The following is a 22,567-nucleotide window of genomic DNA, read 5'->3' on the forward strand; positions in this document are numbered from 1 at the left end:
GGTTCCAGGCTCACTTCAGTATTTGCATTTAAACTGCACGGATCAGTGATTTGGTTCATTTACCAATGAAGATAGAATAATATTGCAAAGTTAAAAGGTGCTTCATCAGATTCCATTAAATCAGAGCACATTCATACAAAAATATATACATGTGAAACACAAAGAGAGACATGATTTGTGCACATTCGATTCTGTTCTTGTGCAATCCTCCATTCTGGTAAAATCTGTTTTAAAGTCAAACCCAGGGTTCCTCCGTTCGAACCAAAGGGGTTTAGCATGAGTGAGGTGAACTGAATAGGGCCCCCCAAAGCACAGAGAAACTTAAGCTACAGTTGTATTTAAAAAACTCAAATACTGCTTCTGTCTTTGTCTGACACACAGCTCAATGGGTAATTAAAAGATGTATTTTTAAAAACTGTAAAGAGCAAACGAACTTTGGAAGCTTTTAAAATATCACAGGGTTAAAAGAACACAAACTCTGACAGACTTATCAAACAGCAAAATAATATAAGACAACATAATTAGAGATATAGAAAAGCCATGATTTATAATTAGTTTGTTTTATTTTTATTGGTATTCACTTTACAAAGTATGACAAGCCTTTTTTAGTCGCATGCTACATTTTCAGACTTTAAATCTCTCTGAGTGCAGACATAACATTATTGTGGGTATTCATGCAACTAGAACTTCAGCTTTTTTGATAACTGCTATCCTATTTATTTCCTTTTTTTTAATGAATCTCTTAAAGATTGGATTAGATTACTTCTCTTTAAACCTGATGAACACAAAATTTTCAGTCTGTATTGCTCCTGTTTCTCTAAAACTAAAGAGAGGGCCACACAGCATTTCCTAAGTCAACATAAAACAGGAGAGTGAAAAAAGGCAGTAGAGGAAGGTAAAAATCAGTCTTGTGAGGGAGATGAGAACTGTCCAATTTTAATGCACAAAACGAAAATTCAGATATTATGAAAATTTGAGGCAATAGAATTTCAATTGACTTGAAGAGATAAATTCAGACAGCAACAAACAAAACGGAAAATTTACTTCTGTCTGGTGGGGCAAGACCAACAGAAGTTACTGCCAGGCTCCCAGACAAGTGTCTAGTCTGTTTATATTTATTCTGTGTGGTTTAGTGGTTCATGAAAGCAGGATAAACTTAAATAACGAGTGCAATAGCCAGTATCTATAATATCACGTTTTACATCAATCAATTTCTTCTTAACTAGAAATCAAATTGCTTTTTCCAGTCTCCCTAATACATACAAAGGTGAATGGCAAAAATGTACACAAGTAGACTGTGAAGTATTCATACACATGCGTGTGCATGTACACACACACACAAAATGGTATGTGCACATATACACAAGCGCTACGTACGCACATGCAGCACACACATACAAAAACTTATTTAACAAAGAAGCCAACCTTTAGCTACTTACTTTATGCAAAGAATGTTAATAGAAGGCAATATTTTTGGTTAGGTAATGAAAACTAATTGGGAAATTATTCATCTCCCACTCTCCCCACTGGAGCGTAAAAGACGTACAACAAATGTTATTCATGATTCTACACGACTCGCTCCGATTCACCCCCTTCTTTCTAACGGGCACTTCAGAGGAAATAAAGGTTACTCTTTTCCATTTATATCTTCTAATTGACTACCAGTGTTTTCTTGTGGTCAGAGGGATACAAAATAGAGTTAGAAACAGCCTATTAAAAACAAGCTACAATCAGACCGCTGCTTTACACTACCGTCAGCAATGATCAGAGAGTCCTGATTTCCTTGTTAAAAGACAGAGGCATAATTGAAGCAATATCTTCACTTCAGATTGATTATTCGGCGACCCTTATCCACATCTTCACTCAGCAATTTGAATTTTAATGAAAGTAAATGGAATAATTAGCATTTCAAAGTGTGTTTGATACACTGAATAAAAAAAAGGAAAAGACTTTTATGTATAATCTATACACAAAAGAAAAAGCATTGGGGAGGGCGCAGAAGATGGAAAGTACAGTTGTAGTGTCTTCATTAGAATAACTTAAACAACTGCTTGCACCAGCTGCATAATTATACATGTGAATAATGTGCTATTAAGCTATGACTTCTCACCTTTATTTTATGTAGTGTGAACAGCCACGGCTTTCGTTGTTATGCCTTTCCTCTCCAGTTGTAGAATGTAAACACTGTGGCTCCCCACACCCATAAAATCTCGCACGACTGCTACACCAGGCTAATACCACTGACAGTAAAGATTTTACAAGAGGGGCTCCACACACCCATATTTTTAGATGACGGGGAGCAGGGTGCCTGTGAGCACACTGGTGATGAGTCGTTTTGCCGTCCATTCTGGTTGTTTGGATTATTTTTTTTTAAAAGTAACAGCTATTTTTTAATGTGAAAAGTGTGGTGAATATTCACAGTCTTGAGCCACCACCCAGAAAAAGATGTGGGCAGCAGGGATGCGAAAAACCCTCCTAAAGCACAGTGTGTCATACGAAGGCTACCTGTTACCGTGGCTGCAGAAGCAGGCTGGCACGTGGTATGCAAAGGAAGCAATGTTACTTAAAAAGGACAACAAAAAAACAGACATTGACCCAGCTTCGGGGAATGGATACAACACAGACATTAATTACCCCATTAGTCTTCTCCACACAGTGCAAGCAAAAGTTTTCAGGTAGTAACCAGCTTTTATGAAGATTAAGCTACTAAACTTCACCACTGCCCACAACTTTTGCCCACCTGATGGAAATGAGTTCATACAACAGAGAAAGAAAAGAAAAGCTATTTACAAACACTATTAGAGCTAAAACGGAAAGACCACATACCCCAATGATTGCGTTCAGTTCTGCCATGGTCACTTGCTTGGCACGCTCCACAGCCTGCACCACTTGTTGCTGGTGCTATAAATGAAGATCAGAAACAGAATAAAATTATTTGTTTTCTAAATTATTAAGCACAGATTCTTCCTTTTATCTTTTTTCTTTGCTTTTCAAACACATGCAGGGCTTGAAATAACTTCTCTAACAGACAGTCACATTCTGTGTTGATCTGCAAGAGCATCAGGTAAGGGGAGGATTTTTTTTATGCCATTACTTGCCAGGAATTACACCTTTGCTCCCCAAAGAGCTATTTTACTGCCTGGCTAAACGGGGAACTGTCTGCCTTTTGTTCATCAGCACAGTGTGCTCTTGAATTTACATGCCAACTTAACATGCAAGCCACTTTCCTTACAGCCACGGAAACTTTTTGATTTAAAAGAAAAAAAAAAAAGCATACTGAAAAAGAAAGGTACGTATTTTCAGCGAACGCATGGCACCCACATCACTGAAGGATATACAGATTCTCCTTCTAGGTACATTTCAAAGCAGCTCAACCGTAAGAAAGAAATTTAAAATGCCATTCACAATTCTGTCAAACACGTGAAAGAGAACTAATTATTTCAATCCCCAACATGTAAATTTTAATAGCTTTAAAAAGTCCATCAAAAACACATGGTCTAATTAACAACACAGTTTACAAGCTTCAGAGGTTATATTATCTCAGTTTGAGTGATACTGTATTCCTGCAGTAAATTCAAAATTGCTGTATGCTGAGAACTGATTGATATTTATTTGAAAACATCAACTACAAATAAAATAAGGTCCTCATCTTGCAACCAGATCCGTGACTGTTCAGAGCTCCACCGGTGGCGAATTCATCTGCGCATGCAGCCCCGCAGGATCAGGATTACACGTGACAAATTGGTGCAAGGGGGGGTCAGAACTGCAAGTGGGTTGTGTGATCTGCACGGGGAGTGAGTCATCTTTGATTTACAGCCACAGGTTGAACACGGAGAGGACTGAGCTCTTGCTTATCTCGAGAGGTGCTGAAACCGTAACGATGAAACATCAGCTCTGTATCGAAACCAACATCTAGATGTTCTCTGGCACAAAGTTTAAGGGAAGGGCTGAGAGGGTCTCTTTAAAGCCTCCAGTTTGCCCCCCAGGGCTGTGTACATGGGCAAAGTGGAGCCAAGGTACAGACCATACAGCAACACCTCCCATGCGTCCTTACCAGTGGCTGAAAGCTGCATGAAATAAGGTAGGGACCCAAATCCTCAAGACTTCCTCCAACACAGGAGTAGATGAAGAGCATCAGAAAGACTCCCTGGGCAGCACCCTGAGCCTGCTGGGAGAGGGGGCCATAAGGAAGGGCTCCGCTACCTCAGGGGCTTGGCAGTCTCAGATTTGCCAGTCCTCAGTGCCACACACAAACAAAAACGGCATTTTCACTCATAAACTCTCTCCCATAAAAGCCCTCAGGGTGAGGAAAAGCAAGCCTAAAAATCCACCCGTAACTCATGGTTATATAAGAAATGCTGACCTCAACTACGAAAAATGGATAAATGCAAATAATGAAGGAGGTAATTTAGAAACACTCCTGGAAGGAAGAAAATGGTTTTAAGGTTTGTTTTTAAGCAAAGAAGAATTAAATGAAGGAAATGCCAGGAGAGCAAATAACATACTGCTGCAAACAGAATCACAGCAGTCCCATTTAGAGTTTTGCAAAGCTACAGTGCTAACGTAAACCAAATCTGTCACTTATACGCAGACAATGTAAAGAACAGACAGCAGGCCGAACACAAGCAAATGTGTTCTTGGCATTCAGAAAAAAAAAAAAAAAATGCAGTGGTGTATCACCGTCACAGATAACCAGTAAAAAGGAAATTATGATACTCAAGCCTCAAGTTCCTGACGATGTTATCACCTCCAGGTCATCACATGTTAAGGACAGGTACAGCTTTCATTGATTATGTAGCTGAAAGCCCAGTGACACGTGGCTCTATATGGCAACGGGGTGATCATAAAAACTGCACCACCATTTTCCAGTGGAGATCAGCCACACCAAAAATGGGTCATAGCATTTTTGATCAAGTCATCCAAAAAAAACCCCAAAAATGGGTTTTAAGAATCTTTTTTTTTTTTTTTTTTAAATAAAATCATTTACTGAGAAGTTTACAGTCATCTTTGCCTTCCTACCATTTCCTAGGCAATGCTTTTTGCACTGAGGTAAAGAAAGGGACCTAGCTCTTGTTTTGTATATATGAGCATTCAATTCCAACACCCATTTACTTAAATCCTGTTCCCAGGGCCACAGATGGGAGAAGAAAAGCCTTCTGAGGGACCTACAAAAAGCTGGCCTGAAAACATCAAAGTTATTGTAGAAATTACTCCAATTTCCATCCAGGTTTTGGAAAAATAAGTCAACTCCACAAGAGTTTGAAAGTTTTCTTTTCCTTTACAGCAAACATACAGTATTTGGGAAAAACACTGTCTCATTCCCAGGTGAGGGGAAAAGAAGGTGGAGGGGTAGAGTACCAAAATCTCATGTTAAGATTTCTGCTGGAAAGCACTGTACGACAGAAGTTCCCTAAGCAGCCACACAAGGCATCTTTCATTGATTCTAATAGGTTTGGGATCAAGCCTTCATAGAGAGGAGAAAACCCATGGGCCTTCTAACACTGAACCTAAATTAGGTATGGTAGAGACAATTAAAACTCTCCTATTGCTAGCTGCTTTAACATTGATCTAATCTTCAGTGGCATAGTATGCAAAAGACCCAAAATACATGGTCTGTAATTAGCCTCTCCATCACTTCCACCTCGTTGCAGCAACCAAGCAGACTCCCACTCAGCTCCCCAAAACCCCACGGGGGGCCTGCCCCGAGTGACCCTGGGGCGACTTCGAGTCACAGGCGCAAACCACACACTCCAGTGGATACAGACACAGGAAAGCAGAGTCGCCCCGTGCTGCGGCAGAGCGCTGCGCAGGGTTTGAAGAGCCCACCGGCTGCCCCTGGCGTTTCTGAAGCTGGGGCGGGCGGGGGGCTTCCTTGTTACCGACCGCGGCGCCAGTAACGGGTGCAGATCTCTACATGCAGAGAAGGAGCCTGACCGGGCTTCGGGGACCCACTGCAACCCGAAACCAAGGTGAAGGGCATGGCGCCCAGGGGCCCGCCGAGTGGGACGGCGGCTGGCTGGCCCAGCCCGCACGGGTACCCGAGGATGGATGGCTCCAGCGCGTACCACGTGCTTGAATGCCTTCCCCAGCCAGCGTGCCGGTAACAAGCAGCATTATGTTAAAACCAAGCAGTACGCATTAGCCTGCCCATCAAGCAATCACGTAGCGATTTACAGCCAAGTAAAAACAGCAACAACAAAAAAAGGGTTACTTTTTTCCCAACCAAATATAGACACGGGGTTGCAGCTTTCACACGCATTTAATGCTAGCCTTCCTCTGTGCACACAAGCAAATGACAGACCCATTTTCTTCAGTTATGGGAAAACAGTATTTTGCATTGCATTTAACAGGCCAGAGCAGTGAACTCAATACCCTCCCCTGCCTGTCACGCAGACTAGTATCATTTCTCCTTTTTAACTTCTTCCCTGTCTATTCTCTTCACCCTTTTTTGCTTTCTGTAATGAGCGGTGTGTCTGCACTTGCCTTGTGTTGGAAAATCATCTCCTTTCAGTCTCACGGTGGGTAGCAACAACAGAGACCACAAGAAGGATGTAGGCTTTTTCACCATCACATTGTCTCACCACACCGCCTTGTCACCTAGCCCTGGCTCCTGCACAGGCATTGCAGCATGGTGGAAAATACCTGGGCTTTTTATACCATGTCAGAGCTCCCCGAAGGTCCCAATGGCAGGGGAGCCGTGCTGACAGCAACCAAGCAGCCAGAATTCCCTCTGGTGCGCACACACGGATGCTGGTGTTAAAAACGCCTAATTCCAGCCTGTTTCCAGCACCGCCAACAACATCCAAAGGAAAACTCACTAAGCAATTCACTTTGCAGAAGCAAGCAGGCTCTGCTATGTTTTATTCATACTATTTTGTTGTTGTATTATCTGTTTAGAGGGAGTACAGACCAGGTCTTGCTTAAGAACTGCAGCAGTGCCATTCTGAAAAGCCCAATCTAAAGACAGCATAATGAGACGAGGCCACACCAAAAACACTAGTGAGAACCGGAAAGCAAACACACATTTACCGTGGGGTACAGCACACACTTAGAAAACCAAAAGGGACCAGCAGGGTCACTGCATCCAGGCACCGTAACTCAGACAAGACATAATAACCACTTCATAAAAACGTAAAACATTATTAGCAATATATGCATAAATTACTAATAAGATGCCTTCCTTGGTAGAAGGATTACAGATATCTGACAGCTTCCTTGTACTTACTGTTTCAGCTCTAGTCTGGGGCAAGTCTAAGATGGAGGAAAATAATTTTGTCTTCTCAGCCTCTCACATCTCAGACCAACAACTACTTCCTTTTGAACAGCATATAAGGATTCCTGCCCTGCTTCTATATAATGCATCTCCCACTCTTCATCCAAATTTACTGAACTTTACAAGTACCTCTAGGGAACGTATGTACAGAGAACAGCAAGTACATTATGGCCCACATCTATCTTGTAAAAGGAAAATCATCAACTAATATTAAAGTGTTTGAAAGGAAAAGACTGTATGCAGCATTTCCTTTTTGCATGTTTGTTTGCATGTATGCATGCCAGTGCTTGGCACTTTATTGTGCTTCGAAGTGTATTTGACCACCTTATCATGCCCGGGGAACCGGAGATCCCTATTAAAGAGCAATCCTTCTAGCTTGTTATTAGCTAGTTCACTGGCAGTTGGAAGGGAAAGTGCACCTTCTGAAAAAGTTTATTACAGCCTTCTCCAGCCTATGTAATGCTTGCAGTGTGGCATGGAAGTTGACAGGGGCCAATACCATGAACATTTGTCTGGCTTCTCAAGCAGCTTTTGCAGGTTGTGCTGAGCTCCAGGTTGCCACAACTACATCGTTAGCTGTAAATCAGCCAGCTTGCGTGTGTCTCATGAATATAAACACAGTCAATATTTACTCAAAAGAAGGTAACCGTGATATATGAGTATCTCCAGCCACACTGAACAAATACCACTATCCAGCACATGAGGTCGTTCAGCACTCGATAGCCCACAGGGTCCCACAACGATAGCCACAGGCTGCAGCCAGCCACACACACCACCTTGACCAGACAGGAACCAGCCCAAACTTGAAAGCCGCAGGGTTGTGGAAGTGTCACACTGTGCTGCAGCTGGTAAACTCAGTTCAGAAGAAGCGTAAATTAGCAGAGACTTTATCTACGGTTTTAGACCCAAAATGAATTGCATCTTACTGGCTAGACAATTTGATGACGTGAACATCGAACTACCTATATCAGCTGCAGCAGATCAAAACTAAGTTAACCGAGTGCTAACAACCTCCAAGTATTAACCTACAACTCTGCAGGCACCCCCTTCACCTTATGCAATAGGAACTACTTTCAGCACACTGGTATCGCACAACATCACAGGGAGGTGGAAAATGACTGTTGCAACACAGGAAGCCTGCAACCACAGCAGAAATTGAACACACATTGCCCCTGAGGTCCATCTCATGCCTCGACCACAAAGTCACTCTTTCCTATCAAAATGGGAACCTCGTATTTCTTGGTGCTGTTTTTTACAGTCTGCCTAAGTTGGAGTCAATGTAAAAAACAAGGTATCACTTGACTGCGTATTTAGGCAGGTTAGGAACTTTATTTTCAATATATGCTTAGATGATGTATAGCACAGTAAAACTGACTGAAGCCTGGAGAATTTCCTGAATACTTTACTGGATTGCCCCCTGAAACAAAGCAGACACTAGTACACAGTAGGGTGATGTATTATAATTGCATCCTTTTCACAAGATCTCTAGCGATTTTGGCCACGATTTCTTACTTCTAAGTGAGTTATTGCAAGCCATTGATTCCTTACAAAGTTAACAAGCAATAAGACAAGTTAACCTGGTGCTATTATGAGGCAATAATGTTGCCATCAGTGCATGTAACCACTGTATTTTGTTCATTTTTCCCTCAGGCACAATACAAAGGAGCCTGATCACATTTTTCAGCCACTATTCCACAATTAGACTGTATGCAAAATGCATAAACAGCAAAAGCACGCTGCAATTCATTTCTCTATTAATCTAGATGATGAAATAAAGAGACTTCCATTAAGACACTCACTTTTTAAAGACACAAATTAGATAGAAACCAAGACTAGCAGAATACTCAAATCTGGAGATCAGTTCTCTTTTGCCTCATCAGCATATGCCAATATAAACTGATTTAAATAAGTGTTTCTACTAACAGAGGTCAAACAATTACCAAGACTTTCCTAACCCCAATATGAAAACTATCACAATCAGTGGCACTGTCAAGACATGTGAAAAGCTTTTTTGGGCTTCCTCTTTCAATCCCTCTCTGCTGTCTAGTCCCCCTCCCCTCTTGCTAGGCGAACTAAAAAGCACACTTGCCTCCACGCAAGACAAATGTGTACACCAGCTTTTTGGAAGTGCTCCCTTTTGTCTTTGTCAATGCATGTAAAAACACTGAAGTTGTGAATTTTTTGACCTCTCCATCTCCTCTGTAGCCCAAAGAGCTTTGACGCCATGCAACACGCACAGAGGAGAAGCTGTAAGACTTGGTAAATGAGACGTGCAAACAGGTGAATGAAACTTTATGGGCCACGGATTTAAAAAGCAGAGGCTTACTAGCACAGAAGCTGTACGAGAGCTTGTTTTCAGATCTAAAACTGCTTAACTCAGAGCTCTGATCTAAAGCCTAACAAAGTAAACAGCAGCCATTAAGCACACTGACGCTGATGTGCTTAAGCCCTCACTGGGTGGTACTGTACCCATGACAGAAGTGGGACAACATCATTTTCTAAATTTACAGTCTGGATCATCTCAGTTGTCTGCTTAGATAGTTCTTACAACTAGCGTATTAATGACAAGCTACTGCAATGGCTAAGTCTAGAATTACTTTAAAATTGCTCTCCGTGCCTAGCTTGATGGCCAGGAGGTTGTTAAACAGTGATCAGGGCCCTTGCCTCATAGCTCACGAGTTACTGCATGTGAGCACCACATGGGAGATTCTTCTCAATGGAAGAAAAGAACGAAGTACAATGTACAGCCTTCACAGTGCCTTCTCCCTCTAAGACAGGGACTTAGAATGTACCAATACCAGCTTTCAGGAGAATGGCTCCAGGGCAATTTCGCTCCAGGGACAGGAGAGCATGATGCATAGGGAGCAGAGAAAAAGGAGAGAGCTCATGCTCACCTGAGTGGGATGCCAGTAACATCAAAGCTCAAAAACCTACAGACTTTTTTTTTTCTTCCCCCCCCCCCCCTCAATTCCACGTGAGCAGTGGAGGGGGTGGAGGCTAGGATTTCCAAAATCAAAGGCCAAAATCTATCAGTCACTGTGAATCAAACACATCTTTCTTCAAATGTATTCTAAGCTCATGTAATCCCTTTGCTTGTCTAATCGGCAAGAAACACCTACTCCAAGAAAGCACATGGGCTAGGTTTGTGGAAGCAGAGCAAGCACAGCAGTGTGACTTACTTGTGTACGGTAATGAAGTTTTGTTTAGCATTTCAGTTGAAAATAGCAGTACCAGTACCAGCAGTAGTATACTGGTACAAAGTTTCTAAACACAGTATCACATACTCTAGAGAAGATGTCTCTGTCGTGGAAATGCTGATCCCATGTCTTTGCCAAGATCACAGCTTTGTCTGCCAAGTACTCACCCCTGCCTTTGTTTCAAAATCGTGTCATTTTAGTGCTCACTTTAGCATGAGTATGAATCAGCTTTACACCTCATTTTTATATGCTGTGCTATTCCTGCACAGCAAATAAAACCCTGCAACTAGATGTATAGAGATTCTGTAGCACTCAAAGTACAAAAATCAACAGCAGGACTTGAATTCTGGTCCCCCAGCAATATAACTAGATCATTACACATCATTTAGTTTCCACAAATCCATCTTTATAAGCAGAGAGTACAGCAGCACTCATGAACATTGTCAGGTTCTAGTTTTGATAGTGTTACTCTCATTTCAAACACATACAGATGCACACGCGCGTGCACACACACCGCCCATTAGCTGAATGCTAATACCGAGCACACAGCCTCTCGTTTGCAGCAGGATGAGCAGCTCTCTTGAAAAGCAATGGCATTTTATGGAACAACTGAAAAGGTGGGAGAAAGAGTCGCAGTGTGTTCTCAGGCACCATGTTTTAAAGATGCAATGCACAGAAATACACCTTCCAGCTTTGACTTCTCAGCTACCGATTCTACTGAAATGAAACCATGCGTTAAATAGATGCATGCCAGCCTGCGCCAGCAGACCCCAGTCTCCAGCCCCTTTCCTCCAGTGGGGTGGGCAGGGGAAGCCGTTAGCACCCGAGGTCTCCCTTCATGAACCACGCTTTCATTTTACTTCACACATGCCTGTGGCTCCAAGGCTCCCTCGCTAGCTCCCACCAACTCCCCCAAATCCCAGTGCCCCTCAAAGTATCTACAATGCACTCAAGATAATACCAGCAAATCATAATTTGGAGAAAATTAGTGCTTAGAGAAATTAGCTCACAGTGAGTTTCAATCTTCTGTCTATATTCCCCAAATACACAGAAAACATAAAAGGATTTAAGGTAATAAGTAATCTGGGATGCAGAGAGAAAAAAGGCATAAAAAAAGCTGCATTTGTATGCCTACTGTGTTGAACATCACTACTCGGTATACCAAAACAGAAGTTTCTGCCGAACTTTAATGCCCACTGCCAAGAATGTAGCACAAATCATGCCTTTCTAGCATTTTTGCAAGCTGTCCTCTGATTTCAGACCAACAAAGTTGTAATTGTGAGAAAAACTGCATTGTACATGAGAGCAAAATATTTAAACAACTAAAATCTTCCTTAGTACATTACAACATGTTCCATTTCATAAATATATTTAAATGATATTATAATGGACTTGGAGAAGATAATGAAGTTACAGTGATAACAGCACAGTAGAAAGTCATCTACAAGCACCAAGAGATTCATAAGGAAACAGTCTCAACACAAAGTCCCACTTTTGTAATAGATACGATGAGGCAATCGTTTAGATCAGCACCAGTACAAACGATTACCTACCTCTTGGGACAGGAAGGGAATGACTTGTGCACATATAGCATTCAGCCTCTTGACAATTTCTGCCTGCAAGTGACAAGAAGAAAGAAGTTCAATTAGATAAATTCTCAGATGCGACTGTCACCCACGAACACAGAAGATATGTTTGTTTGGTTTTTTCATCTCTAGTTATCCTCTGGCCAAGACAGATTCTCAAAATAACAAAAGTATTTGGACACCAATTCAACAATACCTAGGAAGCTAATTATTTCTGGCTAAAAAGTTTTCCTTAAAAAACACAGTTTAGAACTGACACAAAGAAAAGTTAATTCTGATTATGCAATCATTTAAAGAAAAAATCTTCAGGAGATGTAATAAAAAAAATAAACAAAATACTGTGTATCAAACTAAACTCTCTCCTAAGAGGCAAAAAGAAGGGTCATTTCAAATTACAGCAATGCCACTGTAAGAGAAGGGAACAAATAAACCAGTTACTTCTATACTAACACTGCATATCATGAGAACATTAGCAATGCAATATACAACTTCACTGATAAATCATTCTACCACATATTTTAGAATGGGATACTGCAGGCTTGTATCACATTTATGCTGTTATCAAACCCAAGTAACAGTAGTTACTTTCATGTTGCAATTGTGATCAGAAATGAATAATATACAATGTTTTATTTCCATACTGGAGATCAATTCTTATTCTGTGTATTTAAACTGCAAATCTCAATAGAGACAGAGGAGATTTGGAGAGATAACACAAGAATTACAGCTCCAGAAACAGAATATTTAAAGCCATATAGACTTTCTTACAATAAATCATAACTTTCTTATAATAAATTGTAACCAGGATCAGTTCATTATACGGTAGGACGGAACGCTCTTCCTCTTGCAAAGTCACTAACTGTATGACGAAGACATACAAAGTTGTGCAATTTAGGCTTCCTTCTTTTAACAGCCTTTTTGCTATGCTTTTAAATTGCGAATGCTTAGAAAAGAACCTATAGAACAGAAAGGCTCAGAACTAGCAGTAAGAAAGTCAGAACCACATATAAAATAAATCTGGGTTCAAGGAATATTACAGTTACAGAGCTACATAACCAGAAGACATGGTACGCTAGAGGTAAGGGTACATGTGAAACTAACTCTGCCCCCTTGTGCATACTGTGATACACTCAAGTTAACACACACGACTTTGCAATAGAATTTCTTCGTTTCTCTAAAATCCACCTAAACTCACGTAGGTTATTTATGCAGCCATTTCTGTGTTACACTGTCCCAGTATCTTCTCACTGGTCTTCACTGTTTATGCAAGTCCTCATCTTGTTAAAGTTATGCATTTTAATACATTTTTTACATTCATCTACTACACCTTTTTCTGTTTATTCAGCAGCACAGATACCTTAAAGGACACTTGAGGATATGTTCTGTTCACCACAAAGCTAACTTACCTGCTAATTTCAAAGGTCTACATGTGCCTATAATATCAGATATCCCACAACGTAAAACTTAAATACCCCTTTAAATAGACAGTGCTCACTATACTAGTTGACACAGACATTTACGAACTGCTTGTTACACAGAGCAGTACAGGGAGCGACAAGATCTGTGCATCTAAGCTTCAGCCAGAGAAGTTGCATGATCCAATACAGCATTACTTGAGAAACAATATTTGTTTAAGGAATTGTAGATCATAATATAATGCACAGCTGCAAAGTACGTGTGCTGTAGTGGTTCAAGCACCATTAATTTAGTCATTTCCAAATTTTGTGTCCCAGCCACGCTGCTATTTTTTTTTAAAGGAATCTCCCGAGTGCCTTAAAACCAAAGAGAAAACTACACATCCTGCTCTTCAAGGCTTTTCCATACAAAGAGAAAACTCCAAAGTGCCGCTGTCCTGACTTGAGCTGAAGCCCCCCTGACCTGCCATTTAAAACACATACGTGCCTTAGGAAATAAAAGCACGTGATGCTTTCCTCCGCTGCAAAATAACTCCTCCTACCCATCTTTAAAATGTCTGTCGCAACCTTACCCACCTCCTGCGCAGCTGCTGGGGGCAGCCTTTGCCTTGGCTGTGCTCAGCAGAAGACCACTCTACCACCACAGCTACGTTAGCTGGATGCCTCTACTGCACTGCTTAGGAACTGAGAATAAAACTGGCTCGAAGTACCATGCAGGAGCTCAACGTGTAATTTTAAAAGGCTTGTAGATTCACAGATTTCAAGGCCAGAAGGGACTGTTACAATTGTCCTATCTGACCTCCTGAGTAACACAGGCTGTAAAACTTCACTGACTTCTCCATCAAATCCGTAAATTCTAGTTCAGCTAGAATACAGCTTAGTCAACAAAAATAATTTTATTCAACTCACTCTGAGGCATTTCTTCTCAATTAAGGTACTCAAGCCCAGCTATTTCAAGCTATTTCAGCTATGATGTTTTCCTTTTGATCACTTCCCTCCCCCTCCCCAACAGAAGAAGTATGTCTCTCTTCTACTGCTCTTCTGGTCAAAAAGTGGTTGAAACATATTTACTCAGTATTTATACAAAAATTCACCTCCAGCAGATTCTGAGCCTGGGAAACATTAAGCTAAAAAGCATCTTCCAAAAAGCTGTAAGTAACTGAAAACAGGTGACTGAATATGAACGGTTACGCAACTGTAATAAACCTCTTGCTATCAATCCCACTGGAGTACAGAACAGCGAGTCTTTTCATGCTGTATGCAGGAAAGTGAGCTGATGGATACAGCACTCAGCTCAACCTACGGAGAAGAAAAAGAGCTCGCTAACAGCTTCAAGAGATGCCAAGACGTTCCCCAGCAGCACTTCTCAGCTATGCCAGGGGCCTGCCAGGCCAGTTACAACAAAGCTGAGAAGCCCTCGCTATGCCAAAGCAGGTGTTTACACTATTTCCTTATTAAAATGGTCTTCACTTCCCCTAACAGTGAGCGTCCCCAGTTGCATGGTTGTGCGTACAGTTATGTTTTATCACACTTGGGCAGCAAGGAAACAGCCCAACTGAGCAGCAGTGGACCGTAAAGGCACAGCACAACCGAGACACAGGCTGCCTTCCTTTGGAGACCACAGGCAGCAGGAAGGCATGAAGGAAAACAGTGTGTGTGCACAAAGGATAGGAAGGACATTACATGTTCTGTACCAAAAACATCTTATACCAGACATTTTCACATAGTAAATACAAAGTACCCTCTACCTTGACACTGCAACTATTTCTGCAGTTAACTGTATGGGATAATACCACAGCAACAAGCTTGACTGTTTACCACAAAACATACAAGAGGAGGAGTTAGCCGCCGGAAGCTAGCTAGAGTGGCTTTCTTGCGACACCGCCCTGAAACTTGAAGGTACTGATGACATAGGTTAGCATCTCGGTAGACCTATTCCTACTGCCATTGGAGGGGGCCTGGAAACTCGTTCTTCCTTGCATAAGGTACAAAGTCAAAATAACTCAGGAGTCCACTTCACATTTCTACGCTCATACAGATTTTTAAAACCCTGTGTTTAAAAAACAGTTCAGGATCTTCTCTTTTCTCTCAGATGTCAGGCCAATAGGTTTTTCATGATCAACCTAACCAGCAGGAGAAAGAAAAGGTATGATTTCATAAAATCAGGCAGCCAATTCCTCACATGGAAAGCCAAAGTTGCCTCAGAAACACGGCTGCTTCCGCGGTCATCTAATTTGCCTCTTTTGTCCCATGGGACCAGGCTTTAGAGAGGCATCATTTATTTACAGGCCTTTCCACTGGGCTTCAGTTATCGGCCAATAATACTGTGGACACAGGCACTTCTAATGGCCTATGTTTTGAAACCAAGTCTAATCTGATGGCGCAGCGCCCAAACTCCTTTTCCAGCATAGCCATTAAAGGATGTAGGTTATTGCTGTTGTCACCATTGATATTTGTCATTGTAATGTAATTAGGGCCCTAAAATGATGCATTACAGCCCTTGGCACAGCTTCTATTAAAATCTTTTCTTCTGCTCACTGAACTGCGACCTGCTTTCTGATGAATAACAGACAGACAGCTTTAGGGTGAGGAACAGATTCATCAAAGAAGTATTTTTCAGCTCTGGAAATAAAATAAATAAATAAATAAATTACAGAGGACAACCTAAGAAGAAAAGTACAAGGCGGGGGGGGCACACAGCACATTTGAATTTCATCTGACCACTTGAAATTCTGATTGCATCTGATGAATCTTTCTTAGGAAAATATATTCCCAGCCTGTGAATCACATGGTTAATCAGGGCTCTAATCTGCTATCCATCAGCCTATGCCAGCACTGTAACTTCCAATCAAATTTATAGGTTATGTGGGTCACGCATCCCTGAACAACTACATTCACGGATATCCCATTTAAACTGGCACAGATTCTGAAATGCTGTTGTTAGGGTTACTGAATGTTATAATACTATTCAAAGCTTTATGAAAGCTCCTGATAAACAGCTGCTAAATTATTGCCTGTGGATACAGCGTGATGCTCTGAAATAGCATTAATGGCCCAATAAAAGGGCAATTGTTCATGCCAAAATATAAAAAGGATAGCTTTTGCTGCCATAGTTTGTCAAATATGTTAACAAACACCGACACTTACATTACTTCTTTCCCTAAACACAGAAGATGTTTGGTTTTGCATAAAAACACACCAGCATGGAACCAGAAAAGATGAGGGAGAGGTAGGCAGGGAAGGCTCGGCTGAAATCGTCTTTTTACTTATCTAATGCAAGTTTGTATTGTTTGCATCCTTTGGGCAACACCTACAAAAGACACTATTTTAACAGTTTTGAGCTCCTTTCATAGCCACTTACGTGGCATCTTTTTTAAAAAGAGAGAGAAAGCTTAAATATTTATTAACTACAATGTTAATAACTTTTTCATTTTGTTATGCGTATAAAGAGACAATAATAAAATCACTGTGCCAGAACTTGATCCAAGTAAAGGAATGAAGACCCATATAAGTTAACAGTCCCTCAGCATTATTGCAGGGATACAACACAAGAGCAACAGCTCAGGTCCCCTATTCAGCCAACAAAATCTTTTTGACCAAAGCCGATGGTTAAATGGTTCTTAATAGCCTAAATATGCCTAAAAACCTGACCCTTAAGTTGGTAAGTGCCTATAAAGCATTCCGAAAAACGTTCAAAGATAAGCCTGTGGGCAAGGCTACACCTCAGGTCCTGCGAGGTAACCCAGCCCCTGAAGGGGGCTCAGCAAAGCTGGTCCTTGGGGTACAACCACGGCCCCGCAGCTACCAGCTGTACGCAGAGGGGAGCATGTGACAGACCATTAAACTCCTAAATCCCTTTGAGGATGACAGCGCAGGGGTTTAATTCAATTTACCCTTGCCACACACAGCTAAAATAGGACATAAGCACACGGTAAAATATGGAGAAGTGTTTAAGTGCCTTGATAAGTATTTTAGCATATGTCCGAATTCTTAGCACAGATGGGGACTAAAAGAGAAGCAAGAGCCATATAAACTCCAGATATTAAAATACTCAGAAATGTTCTAATGCATAGGGAGTTCAGAATCAATTTGTTGCTTAAAAACCTCCATTTGCATTCTTTTTTGGCAGAGGGAAAAAAGAGAATTGGTATTTTATTTATAGTATATAAACTTCAGGAAAATATTTCCACTATATTTCACAAAGTTCCATAGTTATTACAATTATAAAAAATCGCTGGTAAAGAATTACCACTGGAGGCTGTAGGTCTGTCAGTGGAATGGAAACAAAACTACTATATATGTATTGTTGAAATAAAACAGAATAATAAAACACTATTGGGAAACCCATTTCAGCAGCCAGTAGGAAAAAGAATATATGCAATTACACTTTCAGAAAAATAATCTGAAACAACTGTTATTTCAGGTTTAATTTGTTCTACACAATGCAGCCTTTGCCAAAAAGATCAATCTAGTTTATTAAGTGCTTACCAAGAACACATGCACACACCCATAATATCTAAACAAGCATTTCACAAATTAGCGAGAACAAAAAACATTATTACACTGTATGAGACATATCACGATTCTGAATAAAGCAAACAAAAAAGCTAATCTTAGTATTTCACAGAAAATTAACTCTTCTTTCATAAAGAAGAATGTGTTTTGTTTAATCACAGACTGTTGTCTGGAAGTGCTTACTCCAGTTCTACAGAACCGGAGGAAATACTGCAAACCCTGAATATAAAACTTCTCTTCAGCCCTAACGGAACAGTGTTTGGAAACTGAGCCACAAAGAGTCTAGTCTTGTAGTCAAAGAGAGTGGAGGGAAAAGTTCTCTGGTGAGAAGGATACTAAACAGAAAACAACTTCCTCATTAGCCCAACTGCTCAAGTTTAGGACATTTAATTTGAGCAACGCATGTACGAGTTGAACGCAAGTGCGACCACCAGACTCTGCCAAATAATCACGAGTACATTCTCCACCTCACTTTCCTATCAGCCTTCCTTACAAACATCCCAGCTAAGCTCATGAAGTACTGTAAACTTGATACTTACCCTTTTTAAGTTAATTTAGGTGCTTATTTTGCAAAAAACACTGCAGACAGCAACATAAGCAATAAATCGGAGTGGCAGAATTTTCAAAATCCATTTTCTAATATATATCCTGATCTGTGGGCTGCTGAAATGAACTGATAAGACATGGCTTTTATTTAATGTGTCAAGAACCACGTGGAGTTCAACTGAGCAAGAAAGGATACATATTGAATCATTCATGATTAAGACAATAAAAAGCAAGTCAAGTAAGGTGACATATAAACATGCTTCAAGCCTGTCACTTGAGGAAGTCGATGTTTTTTGTTAATATCGACTTCTACCAGCAAATAGGGGAACAGAAATGCACAGCCTGGAGATCCCCATAGTCCTTCAGTTGTTCAGGCTGCCACCACGTAGTAAGCTGCATCCTGCCCTGCCCTGCCCTGCCACAAGCACCTGCAGAGCATCCAGAAAAAAGGCTGCAAGTGGAACTTGGAATGGCAGAGACTGGCTTCAATTTCCCTTCCTCGAAGACAGCAGGAAACACTTGCTGAAAAAGCAGACAGAAAAGAGTAAAAAGGGGACACTGCCACGGGAGGTGCTTTTTCCATCCGTAGAGCTTTGAAGTCCTCTGTAAGGTACTATCCTTTCACCTACCAGCAGTCCTCAGCATTTCACAGCAATACTTCTTTTGTGAAATATGGCCTCATAATATAGGGATGAGAAGTTTCCACCACTCACCACCAACTGAAGGAATTTGACTTCATAGTTTAAAAAAACAAAACTTTTTTTTAAGCTTATAAACCCGTGGCATCACAGTAAGCCAGCTTCAGCTCCGAGTTCAGTCTTTTGCATCTGTCTCCTAGCTGCAATTAGGTCAGAATTTCCCATTTTAATCTTTCCCATAACAGCTGAAACACAGCAGCATATGCACAATCACCAGTCTCCTACTGCTCGATTCCTCCCCTCACACACCCTCCAAAGAGTCTGACCAGTTCTTCTGTGCCTGCTGGAAATGGCACAAGCCGGTCTGAGCCTGTCCTTGCAACTATATGCATACAGTGCTTTTAGTGTGCAGTTTTAATTTAACTGGATGCAGGAAGTCCCCTATTTATTTACATCACAAGTTCATACTCTGTTTCTCAGGGGTAGCAGGAAAAGTAGTCAGAAAGAAATACTGCAGATCAGTAGCTTCAATGTGTACCTCGTGAAAAACTAAAAAAAAAAAAAAAAAAAAAAGGTGAGAGAGAGTCAAAACCTGTTCTCAGTAGGCTTATGTTTAACTTGAGGTGTCCTTAACTGCCCTGGAAAAATTATTGAGGCAGCAGCATTTCAGGAAAAAGCTAAAAATCTCTAGCACGTGATTCTAAAAGAAACCATGCTTTTGAAATGTACATATATAGTGCTTAGGAAAGGGGGTTCTGATGCTTTATTTAAATGTTACCAGAAAATAAACACTAAAATTGTTTTCCCTCTACAAAGTAGAACTGTCAGTGTCCACTTCTGATCCACACCAGCACTTACCTTTCATTTACAAATACGCACAAAGGAAGACTCAGAAGTAGCTATAGGCAACCATTATCCTACATCCACTCTCTGTTTTATGGCTACAGTGCTTACTCTGGAGCAGTATGCTCCAAATGTTAATCAGTGAGAAGCTGATACGCTGTCATGGTTGAGAACTGTGAAGATTGTGCCAGACTTCCAGTTACATCTACAAAGTTGTACTGTTCAGCCTTGAAGCTTGCAGAAAACACTGCAACCAATGGTAACACGTAATAGTCTGACAAAAAAGAAGGAAGAAAAATTAGTTCCTCCAGCAAGTGTTGTGTTGTTCCAGGTTTTAATGAACTACATAAAGCTGATCAATAAACTTATAAAAGCAGCAATCAGAAGTCCCCCATAAAACCAGGAAAAACAACGTGACTGCTGAACTCAATTTATTTTCTTCCAGATTCATCTGGAGGCCAGAAATCAGCCCTTCTGCATCAGGAACAAGATTACTTCTTCTCTTTCACCTCTGGTTTCCTTTGCTTACCTGCCTCAGCCCTGCAGGTCATGAAAGGTGGAGCCCACAGCCTGTCTGATTCATTGATAATCACACTTGATTATGTTTGCTTTCAGAAAAGAAAAATACTAGGAATCAGCACACTGATCTATTCAGTGGATTTGTTAGGTCTGGTTACAAGAATTCTTACAGCGTTTGAAAACTTTGTCATGTTTCGCCTTCAATCCCTCATCTCTTCTTCCTACCCAGCAATTTCACACCACGTGGTGAATAGCTATCAATTAGTTTAAGAAATCCAGCAAAAAAACCCTGGTATTTATTTCAAGGAAAAGTAGTCTACACAAAGGAAACAACATTTTAACTCCTTTTCCATTGCGACTTCCTGTTGTACTAGGAAAATGAGCAATACTCAGATGCAATTTCCATAGATTAAGGTAACAGATTTTTGTATTTGACATAATAGACAAAAATCCTGCCCCTTTTAAGCCAGTACACAAAAGCGTGATTTTAACAACACCCCGAAAGAGATGAAAGAATAGTGCAGTGGATTTTACAGCAATGCTATAATCAAGCTTCAATTTTGGATCCTTGCAATGACACAAATTCAAATAAGGCATGTTATTATCTCAATTTTTAAACCAAGTGGAAGTATGATACCTGTTAATTCTTTCTGAAGATAAATAAAAGTTTCATACTCCTTGGTGGTATTTATCAAGTCCCAGTTTCTGGAATAAAGTGATCATCTGAGAATCAGATGACATTTAAGGCACCTTTCTCCCTTTCCCACCTAGAGAGCTCTTTTTTTCCTTTTTTTTTTTTTTAATCAACACTCAACAAGTGAAAGTTATCTAAAATACTAAGGGTATACAGGTAGTGCACATTTGCTTTTACTCTGAATTTAAATGCAAGTTTCAACTTCAGGTGTTGACTCATGATTTTCTCATGCTTTGAGATGGCGATGCCACATTCCTACTGAAGCACCAGCCATGAACTTCCACACTGCAGCACCCTATGGATGGGCAAATCAGGATGAACCGTCACCAGCCTTGTCACTCGGGGCTTACACCATACCACATATGATGACACAGCCAGTCAGGATCCCAATTCCTTTCCTCTGGAGCAGGTTGCCCTGAGAGTAAGATGGACACTACCAAGGAGCTGGCAAACTGAGCGCATTCATCCAACAAGGAAAGACTAGAAGTTCCAGCATTTCACACATCTCTGCCGCCACTCAGATGATACTGATTCATATTCATATTTTTTAAGCAAAACACTTGCCGCAATGACTAGCTCAATGGGAAGGGATTTTTGATGCAGCAGAATGCTGCTTTCCTGAGAGCAACAACAAAAAAACCAGTCTGTAGCTCCGACTCCTATTGAGGAGAAAATATTGATACGAATTGTCATTGCTTATAATTTCAGTCATTGTGGATCATAACTACCTCTGCTGAGAATAACTCTATTTGGATTTCAGCATTTCTGCAACTGGTGTTTCTTGCTATTTTTCCCCTAAGTGAAGCAGGACAAGGAAAGAACAGGTCATTTTATCCTTCAACATGTGAGTATCTAACAAGTGGTAGTTTCACTAGCGAAGTACATCTAAAATAATCAGGCAGTTTACAATTCTCTTTTTAACCTTCCTAAGAAGACACATTTGCAAAGTAAATCCTAAGACATTTGTAAGACACGCATGCTTAATACGTTCAGGAAATTCACTTGTCCAAGACAGCTGGATATACCAAGTACATCTTGATGTTCAATTCATTTGAATGGCATTCCCCCAGTAAAACTCCTGCCAGGACAGACTCTGAGTCAAGCAACGCTAAATGGCATTTATCTTTAAATTACATCAGCATTATTGAAGTTTTCAAATACCCTTCATCCAAGAGGGATTTCAATGTAAAATAACTTTTTAAAGAAACACAAAGTTTAAGAAAATGCCATAAAAAGCAGAACAGGAGGCATGGAGCAAAGGAGAACTCTCCAGTTGGGAAATGTAGGTTTCACGAAACTGCCTGTGAGATCACACTTTGTGTGGAGAGCTACTATGAACTG

At 40.8% G+C, this 22,567-nt stretch overlaps 1 protein-coding gene across 1 annotated transcript in view; it reads right to left on the reverse strand.

Moving 5' to 3' along the window:
- Positions 1-22,567, reverse strand: part of LOC127027179 (transducin-like enhancer protein 4) — a 75,818-nt gene that overhangs the window by 32,557 nt on the left and 20,694 nt on the right. The window contains exons 5-6 of the mRNA XM_050912737.1: positions 12,024-12,086; positions 2,827-2,901 (exon numbers count right to left, since the gene is read on the reverse strand). Of these exons, the coding sequence (XP_050768694.1) occupies positions 2,827-2,901; positions 12,024-12,086 (138 nt within the window). The remainder of the gene's footprint in view (positions 1-2,826; positions 2,902-12,023; positions 12,087-22,567) is intronic.

The sequence above is a fragment of the Gymnogyps californianus genome, chromosome Z (genome assembly GCF_018139145.2).
Source record: "Gymnogyps californianus isolate 813 chromosome Z, ASM1813914v2, whole genome shotgun sequence".
In the NCBI taxonomy this organism is placed as follows: Eukaryota; Metazoa; Chordata; class Aves; order Accipitriformes; family Cathartidae; genus Gymnogyps; species Gymnogyps californianus.